Consider the following 14360-nt stretch of genomic DNA (forward strand, 5'->3'; position numbering starts at 1 on the left):
TTTACTTTTATTTTCTGGTTGATTTTTTTTTGGAGAGGCCTTTGATTGGTTTTTAATTGTTTTGCTGATTTTTTAAAAATGTTCTAAATTCCTCCAGTGAGTTCATCTCTGATATACCCAGAGTGGTCCTAGTTGATCTTTAGTGTTAATATCTCCAGACAGGCGTGTTCTTTTTTTACCATTATTATTTATTGTTGGGTACATTAATGCTAGACTTTGGTGTGATTACCGTGTGAGAGGATAAAATTAGTACCGAATTACTTGTCTATATTTTTGACCCAACCTGAATGCACTGCTCCGACCAGTTAATAACTACATTTCTTAGTATGGAAATAATAAGTGCATATCAACGGTATCCACTAAACATATATTTGTGGAGTTGTAATATTTTTCTTTTGTAACACTTGTCTACAGTTTTCTTTTTGTTCATAGTTCAATTTTATATTTTGCATTGGCGAAAATTTCTATGGCAATTAATATATTGAGCTGTGTGTAACAGCATAATATTGAATATAGATATTATTGGGTAATATTTTGCATAGGGCACCATATTGATTCGGATTGGCCCTATTCTATTCCAAGGTTGATCGTAATAATATATAATTGAAATTTAAATACAAACGTCCTCCATTAACTTATTTTATATTTTTCAACTGGCTTTGCCTGATGCCTACAAATGAGTAACTAAATCTAACTAACTCGAAGATGAAGCTATAAAATCGATTAGAATTATGTAGGTACTCAAAGACTCGCAACTGCGGATTATAGTTTTAGACAAATGATTTGAATTTAATAATGCAATAATAAATCCTCCACGGCTTACTAGGCCCATTAATTAAGCTGTGTATGCTACCAGGCCTTAAAGATATATGTATCTCTCTAAGTTTATTAAATAATTATTGGTGGGCAACTTCCCAAATATATGACGGTTTGATTTCATAGTGTTTTGGAGTGTAGCTTGGATTGGAGTTCACGATGAAAATGTAAATGTAAGTGTCAATTATATATGTATAATACCTTCCCAAAAAATAGAGCAAATAAAGTAGGTATGTTACAAAATGCCGATTTACGAAGAAAAAACTTGTAAGATGCGTGCATGGAAGTATAGATGTGTTTTGGGGATTCCCATTCCTTACTTAAATGGGAAAAATCAAATTCATGTCATTTATATTTTTATATTTAATATTTCACCCAGTCTAAAAAAATTCAATCCATTGCTTTGTTTAATTGCACCATTCACTAGAAAATAAATCATGTCAAGATAGCCTTCAAAGTCACAAATATGTTGTAATGGATTAAATAAGGGGATAATGGAATAAAAACATTTATTTATCTAATATCTTATAAAGTTTTCTATTTAATCTGATCCTGAGACGTACTTCAATTTCAATCAAACCTTCAATCTTTATAACTGCACAATATGAAAGTACTTTGTCTTCATTTTTAAAATTTGCTTTTTTTCAATATCCATCATCAATTGTCTGGAGAGCGTGGGAAGATATTCATATACTCGAATTTCATATTATACAATTAATTGCAGGTATTTTAAAATGTCAACTTTTAAACAATACTGTATTCTGAAATTCCTGAAAATGTCATTCAATTCTCTTGATGTTTAAGAAAGTTGTGCTGTTTTATTGAAATATCATATTTTAATAGATTGCAGATTTTGGTGTAGGAAATTCGAGTATACAATTATATTCGGACTCTCTCTAAATAGTAAAAGATAATTATTGAAAAAAAAAGAGAGGTTAAAAATTTAAAAAAGTACTTTCATATTGTATAATTAAACGAAGGAACGGATTGAAAAAAAAAAGACTAAATAAACTATATTTTAGCCACCATCAAAGATAACAATTACAATTAAGCCCATAATCAAGAAAATATGATGTAGTAATCTTTGGAAAAGATAGTCTAAAGGCTACTTCTTATGAACAATAAGAAAACGAACGTCAAAATGACCACTATTCATATTTTTCCCCGTTTCCTCGTTCATTTTTTTTTCGTTCGTCGTTCATTCGTTTACAAAATGAATAGAAAGAGTGAACACAGTTTGTTTTTCCGTTCACTGTCCAAGCCTGCCAAAAATTAAAATATTAAATTTTTAACGACAAATTTCAAAAATCCATAGATATTCACAGAAAATTAATATTTTGACAAAATAAATTCAAAATTTAATCTTAGATATTAATTTTTTTGCTCTGCTGCATAATTTGTCCAATTTATTCATCCTGATCAAAATAAAATTATAGTAAAAAACCAAAAATTCCTTAATTTGATGGAGGGGGCTAAAACCTCTCCAGCTCACACCCTGCGGACGCCCCTGGAAATGGATCCTATTTTTCCACCTTAAATATCTCAAAAGATGTATCCTCTTTTTTGATAAAAGAAAATATCAGAGCAATATAATAAGCATATAAGATTCAAAACTAATATCTCATTGTAATAAAAAATTATAAATATATTATGTATAATTATATCATCAAATAAAACTTTCCACAAATTGTTTGTATAAGTATAATGTTTCTAAATTTAAACAAATTATGTTGCATAAATAGGATAGTTATTGAGTGTCGACATAAATTTATTATCCATTTGTTTTTCATTTTATTAGAACAAACAATTTGGTTCTAGAGTAGGAAATACATTCTAATGATAGGTATATATGATGATAATTGTTAGACTTGAATAGGTTTAAGATTTAAAAAAAAATCTTATGTGAGGCAAACACTTAAATATCTTTGCACAATGGTATCATACAATTGATTATTAAGAATACCAAAAAATTTGTACAATATCGAACATTTATGAAATTGGTTGCTTTTGTCATCGTTCATATAATAAATACCATATATTTTTTATTTGTAGGTAGTATATGATTTAGTCCTCGAGAAACAAAACTTACACATTATCTTAACTTTATAATTAAGAAGTAAGATATCAAATAAAATTTTACAAATCTATTGTGTAGAGTTACTAAAATTTACTTCCCAACTATATTCTTCTGTTTAAATCAAATCAGGTTATCAATTATCATTGTCCTTTCATTTACATTATTGAAACACTAAAAAATTTTACTTCATCTATAATGAATATTATATATTATTTTCTAAAGGATAGGGTGTCAATTTAAATTATATTCTAGATTTTTTTTTTATTCTACTTCACTAAAAAGCGGAATTGACAATGGAATGATACTAAGAATTCGGAATAATCTTCAATGTCAAGTTTTAAAACTGACATGCAGACATCACATCTACAGATTGATTTGTGGATCCACCTTTGAAGTGGTTTACAATGCTCCTTGGGACCTAAATATGAAGAACCAGATAATCAAAGTAGTTGTAAATTTAAGGGTATAGACGACCCAATTACACAAATTGAGATTACTAATTTTATCAGCGACTAAAATAAAAAATACATGTCTACAGGGCCCTCAGGTATGCCCTTTTAATTTTATAAATCATTTAATACACAGATAAGCCTTGTTCTTCAAGCGGTCTATAAAGATATATTTAAAAGGGGATTTGTTCCAGATTTCATCTGCACCGGATCTCTGGCACTGATCCCATAGAAAAATCGTTGATGGAAATTTAAAGAAATAAAAGATGACAGATTTATATATCTTCTACATGTTTTAAATAATAGAATAGTCAAATTACTCCCACAATTCACCTCCCCAAATCAAACAGATATCCTTAAATCAAGTCTCATAGAAAATATTCATCGTTCAATCCAATATGTCATTGACTGTTCAGAAAATAAAGACTTTGAGACACTTATGTTTGACTTTGTGAAAGCATTTGATGGTGTCTACCATAAATTCATAATTGGGTAACCCACTCGACATCCCTTTTTGGAATTATAGTATCTACCAAGTCGAGGATCGCTGCAATTAGAAACGAAGACTATATATAAGAAAAGTTGGAGAGAAATGTCAAATTTTATAAAAGAACCTGCTCTTCATTTAAAAAAAAAAGCCTATTCTTGTAAGTAAGAAGAATAAGCAAATTAAAGTTATTAAAGCTGTGAAATATCATTTAACCGTACACCTTATCGCAAAAAAAAATTGACGAATATAAAGTTATGGAGTTTAATCGATAATTCTTTAATGAGGAAGTCCATGAAATATGGATTGGGAAAGGAAATATTTTAAAAAGACTTAACATCATGCCTTTGAGGAATCGAAAACGCCTTAAATATTTAAAATCTATTTGTATTATTTCAATTGTTGTTAGTTTATTAGAGGGGCTTTTTATCTATTTTTATTAATTGAAATATGTAAATATGAATTTTGGATACAAATATATATATAAAAAGAAAAATAACGCACTTTTCATATCTTAGCATCTCCTGTCTAAACTAAAAGAATATGTACTTTTTTTTTTTGGGGGGGATCCTTGATAAATAAGAAAAGGTTTAATATTAGAAGGAAGCCTTATTGTAAAATAATAATTAAGATTTTCCCCTAAAAATAGGAACATCAAAAAAACTTTGATCTAATCCAAAATCTTCTCCTTCCTTAGCATTGGCGGGCAATTCTATTCCTGAAGTTTCAGGAAGGGTTAGAGCCAAAAATCCAACAGTTACTCCTCCAACTCCCATGATGAGATTAGGTAGAAAACTATATATGCTAGAAGAGAAGACTATGAGTGGAGCCAGTAAAGCCACAAATTCTGCTACAAATAATATCAGTCCAGAGCCACGTGTTCTTAGATCTGTTGGACATATTTCAAATTGGAATTGCATAACTACATTAATAACCATGGTACAACAGAATCTTCCAATCATACTAAGAACCATCAGAATTAGTGCATCTCCTTCGTTGACTATACATAGTGGAAAGCAAAAGATTTAACTCATTTAATGTTATGTAAATAAAAACCTTCAAAATAAACTGCTATCAGCATTGGTATTCCGGAGAGAACAAGTGTAATTACTGACATCCATCTTCGACCAAACATCTCCATTGTCCAGATGATGAGTAAGTCCGCTGGAAATTCTAGTAAGGCAGATAATGCAAAACTATAGTAAACATGAACTTCCAAGTTTTTAATACTTCGTAAATGTGTTTCAAATAACACCTTGACCAGTGTCCTAGAAGTTGAATAGGTAAAAAATCAAAATTGAGTCAATGTATAATGTATATTATATAAAAATAATAATACCAAAGTACTATCATAGTAATGATGTGCCTTCGAAGTCTTGGAGTTTTAAACAATTCAAGGATACTGGTAACTTTTTTGTCTCTTCATCATCGTTTTCGTTATCACGACTCTAAAAATGTATAGTTATTTAGAAAAAACAACGAAAAATCAAATGGAAGAATTGACAAAATATCTTAATAAAGTATAAACAGAACCCACGTTGAGCTCCAGGATAATATTTTTATCCAATGTCCTTCCATTGAATTTAGCTACTTTTTCGAGAATTTTACCAGCCTTATTGTACTGCCCACGCTCAAGGAGCCATCTAACAGATTCATGAATAAAACTAAAACACAATGTGAATCAAAGTACCTACATATTAGTAGACAGAGCTCAATAGAATTGGCAATACATAATACTCACAATGGTAACAAGAATGTGAGTGAAACTTGTGCGTACATGGCATGATTCACAAGTCTCCAATCTTTTAAAACATAAAACAATGCTGGCATAATGGAACCCGCAATTGCAATTCCCAATCCAAGAGAAAAGTTTCCGATGAAAGTCCTTTTTGATTTAGAAACGTATTCCATAGCTGATATGAAAATAAATAAAATTGGTTTATACTATAATTAAAATGCTTTACCCAGAACAAAAAAAGACGTTAGGGTTGTGACAGTAGATATTCCCATTAGAAAACGAATGAACGTATATATAACATAACTATTTGAGAATCCTAATCCCATTCCACATAAGCAAACAAACCAATTGCTTAAGATAACAGTCCAGTATCTTCCTAAATAGTCTCCAATCCATCCATACATTAACATTCCGAGTGAAGATCCAACAAAGTAAACTGTTTCGGTCAAGGGTCCTTTCCAAGAGTTTTCGCAAACAAAGTTAAACTTCATAGAGAGTCATTTACTTTTCCCATATCATATTAATTAATATTTTCTATCTTTACCTCCGATGCTACAGAATTGTAGTAATTTTCAAACTCATAATGCCATCCGTTTTGGCAGCTAACCAGTGGCCAACTAGAATTGGGCTCTCGAATTCCATTTTCAAGGATCTGTTATTCAAGGATACATTAGAAATAAGTGTTGGCTTCGTTTATTACTCGAATTCAAAAAATCAACATTAATAGGGAAGACATTTTTTAAAAATGACTCTACCTTTCCCAAAATTTTATTTGAAAAACAAGACTCAACTTAAACTCGAACGGTTAAAACTAGAAATAATCGAGTATATGTTAAACACCACAAAAAATTAATTTCATCCATTTCTACAACTACCTTGCATTAAAGGATATTGACGTGACGGAACTGAGAAGGAAAAAAGGCCTTTCAAAAATTGTTTGATCAACATTGAAATACTTTTACAATCCAGCAACTTCAGTCCTGAGCGAGAGTGTCTTTTTTTACTGCTGCTAAGGACTTAACTTAATTTAACTTATGCTTTATTGTGATCATATAAATACAATTTTTGAAATAATTTCTTATTTTCTAAATACATATTTTCTAAAATTATCTATATTATTTGATTAATAATTGATGGAATGCCTTATTGAGGTAGTCAAACTGACTTAACTGCTTAGCTTAGATTATAATCATCCAATGCAAAAAATTTGCTCCTTGCCATATGGCGTTACTCGAACTCAAGTTCTATTGGACTCAATGCAGAAAAACTTGAACTCAACTCAATATTTAAATACTCGAACTGTAGAGTTAGAGCTCGAATCCAACACTTTTAGAAGTATTTATTTATGAACTTTTGTTTATCTTACCCGGAGCACATCCACGTCATACTGCAGACAATTTTCGTAGCGGGACTCATTTTTAATCCTTGGAATAAAAATATTATTCAAGTCTTCTTGAGTCAAATTATGTTTCTCTAAAATGGAACCTCCAATAGGTATTATATTTCAATATTTCAATTCTACTATAAGAAAGTTTTACCTCCTCCAGAGATCAAACAGTAATGCTCAGGAACGTATAGGTAAAGAATTGGAAGATAATGGCTATACGTGAAGAAAATGACAACAATGACAAAAATAGTAGTTTGAAAAAATTGATATTTGTTCCAGCTTCCAGCCAAGTCCATGAGATATTCTGGATTCGAAACATCAATCTTAGATTTGCAATCTTCATCACCTTTTTTAGTGAAGTCAAAATTTGTATTTTTTCCTTGTGACATTACTATTTGTTACTAAACTTAAACTATATCTTCATTTTTATGAGGAAGTTAATTGTTAGAGTACCCATTTTTTACTTGCATTATCCATAGCTGCATAGAGTACTCACGCCTCCGTGAATAATGCAAGCAGTAATTATTATCACAAGGTACAGTCATCTTTTTTTTTTTTTGAATAAACGAGATTTTCTTTTAAATCCATAGACTTGAAATATTCACCAACATGATGAAAGAAAAAATAAATTTATTTTTATCCATATAAATGTTTCCAAAATACCAGTAGCCTTCCCCAAATATCCAATTTACAGGGAAAAAAAAAAATTCTTAATTTTTTTCCATAAAATGTAAATTTCTGTGAATACCTATGGATATTTTAATTTGTTTTGTTTTTTTAATTTCTTATTTGAAATTAATTTTTTGAAATATTTACCCAAAAAATTTAAATTTTGGGATTTTTTTTTCTTACAAAATTTCAGAAAGTAAGCATGCCTTCCCCTAACCCTGCACCTACATATATTTGCTATTGTTTGAAGTTATTAAGATTTAATATATGATACTAGTCATTACTCTTATAATTATATATGAATTCGACCCGTCATATGTCAATTTGATTTTTTTTGTCAAAGACGGTAGCAGCAGTTAAAAAATCTAGTGGTAGTCAAATCTTAAGAGAATTATACTAAATAATATTTTTGAAGAACAGATAACTTTTAAAATTTGAATTCTATTTAACTATTTATTGTAGAACATTAAGAATTAAGATGTAATAATATTTATATTATAGATCACAAATCGGAGGCGTCTGCAGGATTATATTTTAACAGGGTATTGGTTTTTGAATTATTTTGAAAAAAAAAAATCAAAAAATTAAATTTTTGTAAAAACAAATATGAATTAAAAAAAAATTCAAATAATCAAATATTTTCGAAATAAATTTCAAAACTCCACATCTTTAAAGAAAAAAATTAAATTTCTGAAAAATAAGTTTGGAAAATCCACAATTCTTCAAATAAAACCAATTTTTTTGGAAAAAATATTCAATAGGTAAAATATCAACCTTTTGGGCTAAAAATTCAAAAATCCACAATTATTAAAATAAAAATTACAGTTGTTCGCATTAAATTAAATTTTTAAGAAAAAAAAATCAAAAATTAAATATTTTGTAAAAAAATTCAAAAATTAAATATTTTGTAAAAAAATTCAAATATTGAATTTTCTTGTACAAGCAAAGTTCCTAAAATTTGAGGGGCTAGATCCCCTTCAGCCCTCACCCAGTGGCGCCCCTACAAATGAGTAATAAAGATCAGATAAATTCACTCTCAAAACCCTCATTAGGATCCTCTCTTTACTAATGAGGATACTACTACCTGTGCAGCGTAAATGTATAAAATAATTTAACCGTAGTAGAGGTTAAACCCATAGTTGAATTTCTACAATTTATCCTGGCATAGATTTTGACTATGCAAAGGTGGATTATGTAAATCAGTGAAATAGGAACACAAATGTACAGCAATTTAAGTGTTGAACGTAGTGAGTATTCCAAAGTAAGGAACTAACTTAAAACAGGATTGTTGGCAAGGAACTACAGGCTATTGAAATGTACAGTATTAGTCATCGATAATAATAAAAGTAATAATATTTTTTATTTGTTTATATACTTGCAAGATGTATTAAATGAGGTAACACAACATACTAGTTTCACTGCATAGTGTAATGTGTCTTTTAATCAAATCTAAAAGGTACACGTATGTAAACGTAAATAAAAGGGCTTATTTCCTTTGGATTATAATTATAAGTATTCAAGTGTCATCTAACGGAGGAGAAAATATTTTTTATTATCCTCTTCCTCTCTGCTAATTACTTATTTTTCTTATTAATCAAAAAATGCCTTTAATAGAGCAAGTTTCAATTATAAAACAGTTTATATGTATACAAAATTTAATTGTTTTTCCTAAATTCCGAAATAAAAGGACATATTTCTGCAATCAAATCAATATTTTTAAATCATAATGCAACACCATTATTTTTTATTTGGGTTCTAATGGAAGTCATGAAGTTCACTTTTATGTCAAAAAGTAGTACATTAAAAGTATTTTTTGTCAAATTTTGTTATTGGCTTGAACAAATTAATTTTTGTTACATATCAAAGATTACAACTCGTTTTTCAATATGAAAAAAAGAAGGATTTATAAATATATGCAATAAAAGTTTAAGATAAAGGTCCTCATTTTTAACCAATTATCATCCAATAAGAAAACCGTTAGTTTGCATTTTTATTAATATATATATTAGGTGTGTAGTAATGCATCGGAATTGGCAAGAATCAGCCTTTTTTTGAAGTACTGGAATCGGCTCAATACTACCAATTCCACCGATAAATATACATACTTATTAATATACATTATTAAGCAAGAAAAAAATTATAATTTTTAAAATTTTATTAATTCAAATGGTTAACCAATAGAAAAAAATGTGGATCAAAGTAAAGACAACCCAATGTTTAAGCCTCGGGAGTTTTAGCTGTAGGCCCCCGGTTAATTTTTTTCTTCAATTTTTATTTTGACATTTAAGATGTCCCTTCTAATAATGAAGCGGAACAACATAATTCAAATGATGACATGTTTATTATTTTGATGGTAAGTAGTAAAATACGAAAATGACAAATAAAACCTTCCATGATCTAGATTTGGTATATTGAACCATTTAAAAAAATCACGTTTTTAGGATAATGTTACGATTCAGAGCCATATTTTGCCGTGAAAGAACAATATAGACGAAAATCAGAGTTAATAATGATGCATTCAAAGATGTATAATAATATTCAAATATAGATACAAATCTTTTGGATGTACAAATCTACGGAAAAAATAAATTCAAACTTAGAAGACCTGTAAAGACCTACCTCAATGTATCTGATCTGGCTCTCTAAATCCACGTTAGGGACCTGCTGACTACGTGCACAACCTAGTTGCCGAGGTATACAGGGTCGTACGAAATTTATGTACCACCACTAAAGATTAATTGATCGAGGTATAATAATTGTAATGTGTAAATTTCCAATATTTCGCGCAACAGCTGATTTTGTAAGCTTTCGAATGAGCTATTGCAATCACATATATCATTTCTGTAAACCAAAATGGAAGCAAAAATAAATCAGGTTTCTGCTTTGATTTGCACCTGCTACTGCAAACTTGAAATTGTCAAAATCGTTGGGATCGATAGCACGCCGTCTATAAGGTAACAAAGCTCATGAATGAGGGGAAACCTTAAAATCAAGCCGAGTAGTAGAAGGCAGGACAATTGAACCCCAGAAGTGGCCAAGAAGGTGTTTGAGGCCAAGTCAGTGGCTCCCTCCAACTTGTCCATGGCGATCAAGGCCGCGGGTGGAAAAGTCCCAGAGGTACGTGGAATGTCTCAACAGCAACAAGATGTCCATTTGGAGCGGCCAAACACCTCATAAACGAACGGAAGCATCATGGCAACCATGTGATCTTCTTCTCGGATGAAAAAAACATTCACTGTAGACCCCATCTTCAACAAACAGAACAATCGGGTTGTTTGCTTGGAAGACACTTCTGAAGACCCCCAGCCACGTGTCCAAGACGGGTGGGGAGGTTCTCCTGGCTTTAATGTTCTCTGCCAGAAGATGGCGTAGGGTCTTTGTGAAAGAAACTAATCCTAAGTTGTACTTTATAGCTCTCCTGATGGTCCTAGGAGCCACATAGAAGTCGTTGAAGAGGCGATTCATCGACTTAGTGGGATCCTCCTTTATATTCTTCTCCCAACTTAACAAGGAACTCTTTCAATTATGGCCTCCACTTCCTGACATCCTGAAAAAGTCTTCTCCATTTTTTAATCTTGCCAACTTAATAACCAGGCTCGTAGAACAGATGTCAGTGGATTTTGCCAAGCCCTTTGATACTTTGTCTCATGAGTCATAATTAAAACGATGTACCGGAAAGGATTTGGTGATTTTATAATTCCTATGGTTGCAGTTATCCTAGCGTGTACTCGTACAATGATTAAATCCAAAAACGAATTAGAATATTTTTCGAACAACAGGGGCGTTCGTCAGGGAGATTATCTGTCCCCAATGCTTTTTATTATATGCCTTGATAGACCTTATAGGTTAATACAAGAAATATATCCTAGAGATGGAATAAAAGCCTTTCAGTTGCCACAAACAAATTTGAAATGTCTATTTTATGCAAACGACTTAAAGAATATATTTTGCGGGAGTCCGTATAAGACAATAAAATCAATTAAAAAACACGTTTGGGGTCATATTTTCATTCTCTAAATTATCTGGTCTGTTGTTGAATGAAGAGGAAAGTATAATTATCAGTCCTTATAACGGGATACATGGAAAATCTTAGCTTCATTTTAAATTGAAATCAAAGTTACAACTCTTGAGATCTTGGATAGAACAAGGAAGTTGCAAAATGAATGGGAAAGAGATTTATAAGAGAATTAGGAAGGCGGCTTCTTATTTCTCTTCTTTCAATTTAAAAGTATGGAATAGAATCAGGGCATGGAATATTTGTATAATTCCTAAAGTAACGCACCTCTTCCGAGTTACACATTTCAACCAAAGTATCGCTAGTGAAATATTTATTATGTCCAGAAGATTCCTACTTGAAATTATTGACCAAAAAAACATAAACTACCAAAGAGTCTATAATTGATTAAACTTTGGGGACCTCGGTGTGGAGGATTTAGTTTTTCTATGGAAAACTCTGAACTTTCTATTGGATTAGAAAGTTATAGGAGTGTGAAGACTATTGGAAAATTCATTTAAATGAATTATTTAAGCTAAACCACGTGGAATTTCAGCTTAGCCCACATTTGGGACATTTGGATGTTTTTAAAGTGTTGTCAGTATACTCGGAGCGTTTTAAAAATTTTTGTGATGGTGCTACTATGTAGTTAAAAAGTTTGAAATATCTTTACGATGGGAGATGCTAACTAGAGGTTGCATTAACCAAAATGCTGTGTGTACCATAAACTCCGATATTGCTGCAGATGTTAAATTGATAGATTGTCTAACGAATGAAATGGTTTTTGTCTTTTATTCATCTATTTTTGGAACAAACTTTTGAGTAAAACGTCCTCTTGTCCATTTTAGACAGAAATCATGTTATACAAGTGCTTCCTACTTGAAAAAAACGTGTGTACACACCATACCTAGCACCATTCAACGCATATTTGGAACGACGCGGCATTAAGAAACATATCTATGAAAGCCTTAAGGCAAACACGAATAAGTTTTTTAGTTCGAACGAAAGATGGTTTAAATACAGAATATTCTCCGGGACTCTCGAGGTTGCTTCTAAGTATTTTAATGACGAAAGGGGAATTTGCTTCTTCTGTCAATGTTCAAAAGAGACACCCGATCATATTTTGTGGGAATGTAAATATTTATCTAAAATTTATAGGGAAGTTATTAAAATGGTTAGTACATTATTCAATAAACAACTGGGGTAAAGAAGATTTCCTCTCTACTTCAAATAATGAGAGAGTTGATGTGATTATTATAAAAACGTAATATACCGTCTATTAATTACGGACAGTAAAAACAGACAATTTCGATGGAATTTTAAATATTGCTAATCATTATGCAAATATTTTATTGAAGCTTTCAACTCTTTTATTTTTTTTAGTTCATCGTCCAATTGATGTTTGTTCTAAAATATTTATTTTAAATATTCTTGATTGTGCCATATTTTATAATGGTCTTTTTAATTTTGGTTTGTCTACATGTTTTAACGAATTATTTTTCAGTATATTGTGTAAATTATAATAAGATTGTAAATGTTTAAATGCGTGCCAATAAAGGACAACAAAAAAACAGGATCTTAGAACACTTAACAATGTGCGTAATATTCATCACATCATCTCCAGCATCTAGGAGATCTTAGATGCGCCCTCTTTTTGCTTATTGCTCCCTCATTATGATGAAATGACTAAATGATTGGTTTAGTTTGCTTATGTAAAAAGAACGGCAGAAACAGAATATCAAAAAATAATCACTAAACCTTTTCATAGTAATGAAAAAATAAACATTAATTAACAGTTCACGTTTTGCTGCCCTACCCTGTACTCCATTGGTTATGACTTATGAAATGAAAGATAACATTGAATTAAGACAATATTGTAATGAACCTCTTACAATAACTTAATTAATTAATTATTATTCTGGTAAAATAAATTTAATTTTCAAAGACTTTTAAAGACTGTTTGAGCTCAATTCTCACTTTCATTTCTTAACCATTCGAACAATATTTGATGTTATTTTCGCTGAAATTTTTTAATATAGATGTCTATAAAATATTCAATCCCTTACATAAAATCTTAAAAGGAAGCTGGAAGTATGTCATTTATGTATTATGATTTAAGTTTACAAGAAAAATATATTGTTATTCTTAAAGCAAAAATCAAACAAACTATAATGTAATAATTCTAACAGCATTACATTTTTTCTTGATCTACTACATATATTGATGCATTTAATGCTGTTCACTTTTATTAACTTCCGAGAAAATGGCAAAAATAAATATGCAAAATATAATTAATATAAAACAAACATTGCATTAAAATTAAAGTATTCATAAATCATTATAATTAATGATACAAATTCAACGTAGAATGGGCACTTTGAAAAAAGAAACCAAAAATCAATATGAAAACCCTGACAACTTGAAGAATGTTTTGGAAGAGAGAAAGAATAATATTTATGACGTTTCATTAAATCAGTTACAATCAGCGTTGACTCGGAAAGAAGGAAAAAAACGAAATAAACAAGGATATTTTCTAGAATTATTTTGATGTCGATCCCCAATTCCACTCTGAGTCCAAAAAGGACTTTCAATTATTACTCTGCAACAAATCCTCAGGTTTATGCTCTTTCTTTTATGAGCAAACACGAATGTTCATTCAAGTTTTGAATATAATTGAATCGATTACTACTCAAGAATTAAATTATAATGACAACTGCTAATGAAAAGAAATTTCATTCTTCAG

General features: G+C 30.2%; 1 protein-coding gene across 1 annotated transcript; it reads right to left on the bottom strand.

Moving 5' to 3' along the window:
• Positions 1 to 2824: 2824 nt before the first annotated feature.
• Positions 2825 to 7447, bottom strand: LOC121118920 (steroid transmembrane transporter SLC22A24). Its single transcript, XM_040713517.2, has 9 exons — positions 7106 to 7447; positions 6934 to 7040; positions 6112 to 6219; positions 5794 to 6052; positions 5571 to 5742; positions 5367 to 5493; positions 5169 to 5277; positions 4886 to 5097; positions 2825 to 4829 (listed from the first exon to the last, which is right to left on the bottom strand). The coding sequence occupies exons 1-7, from the start codon at positions 7341 to 7343 to the stop codon at positions 5179 to 5181; spliced, it is 1110 nt and encodes a 369-aa protein (XP_040569451.1). The 5' UTR covers positions 7344 to 7447; the 3' UTR covers positions 2825 to 4829; positions 4886 to 5097; positions 5169 to 5178.
• Between the last annotated feature and the right edge of the window lie 6913 nt (positions 7448 to 14360).

Source organism: Lepeophtheirus salmonis, chromosome 5, assembly GCF_016086655.4.
Source record: "Lepeophtheirus salmonis chromosome 5, UVic_Lsal_1.4, whole genome shotgun sequence".
Taxonomy (NCBI): Eukaryota; Metazoa; Arthropoda; class Copepoda; order Siphonostomatoida; family Caligidae; genus Lepeophtheirus; species Lepeophtheirus salmonis.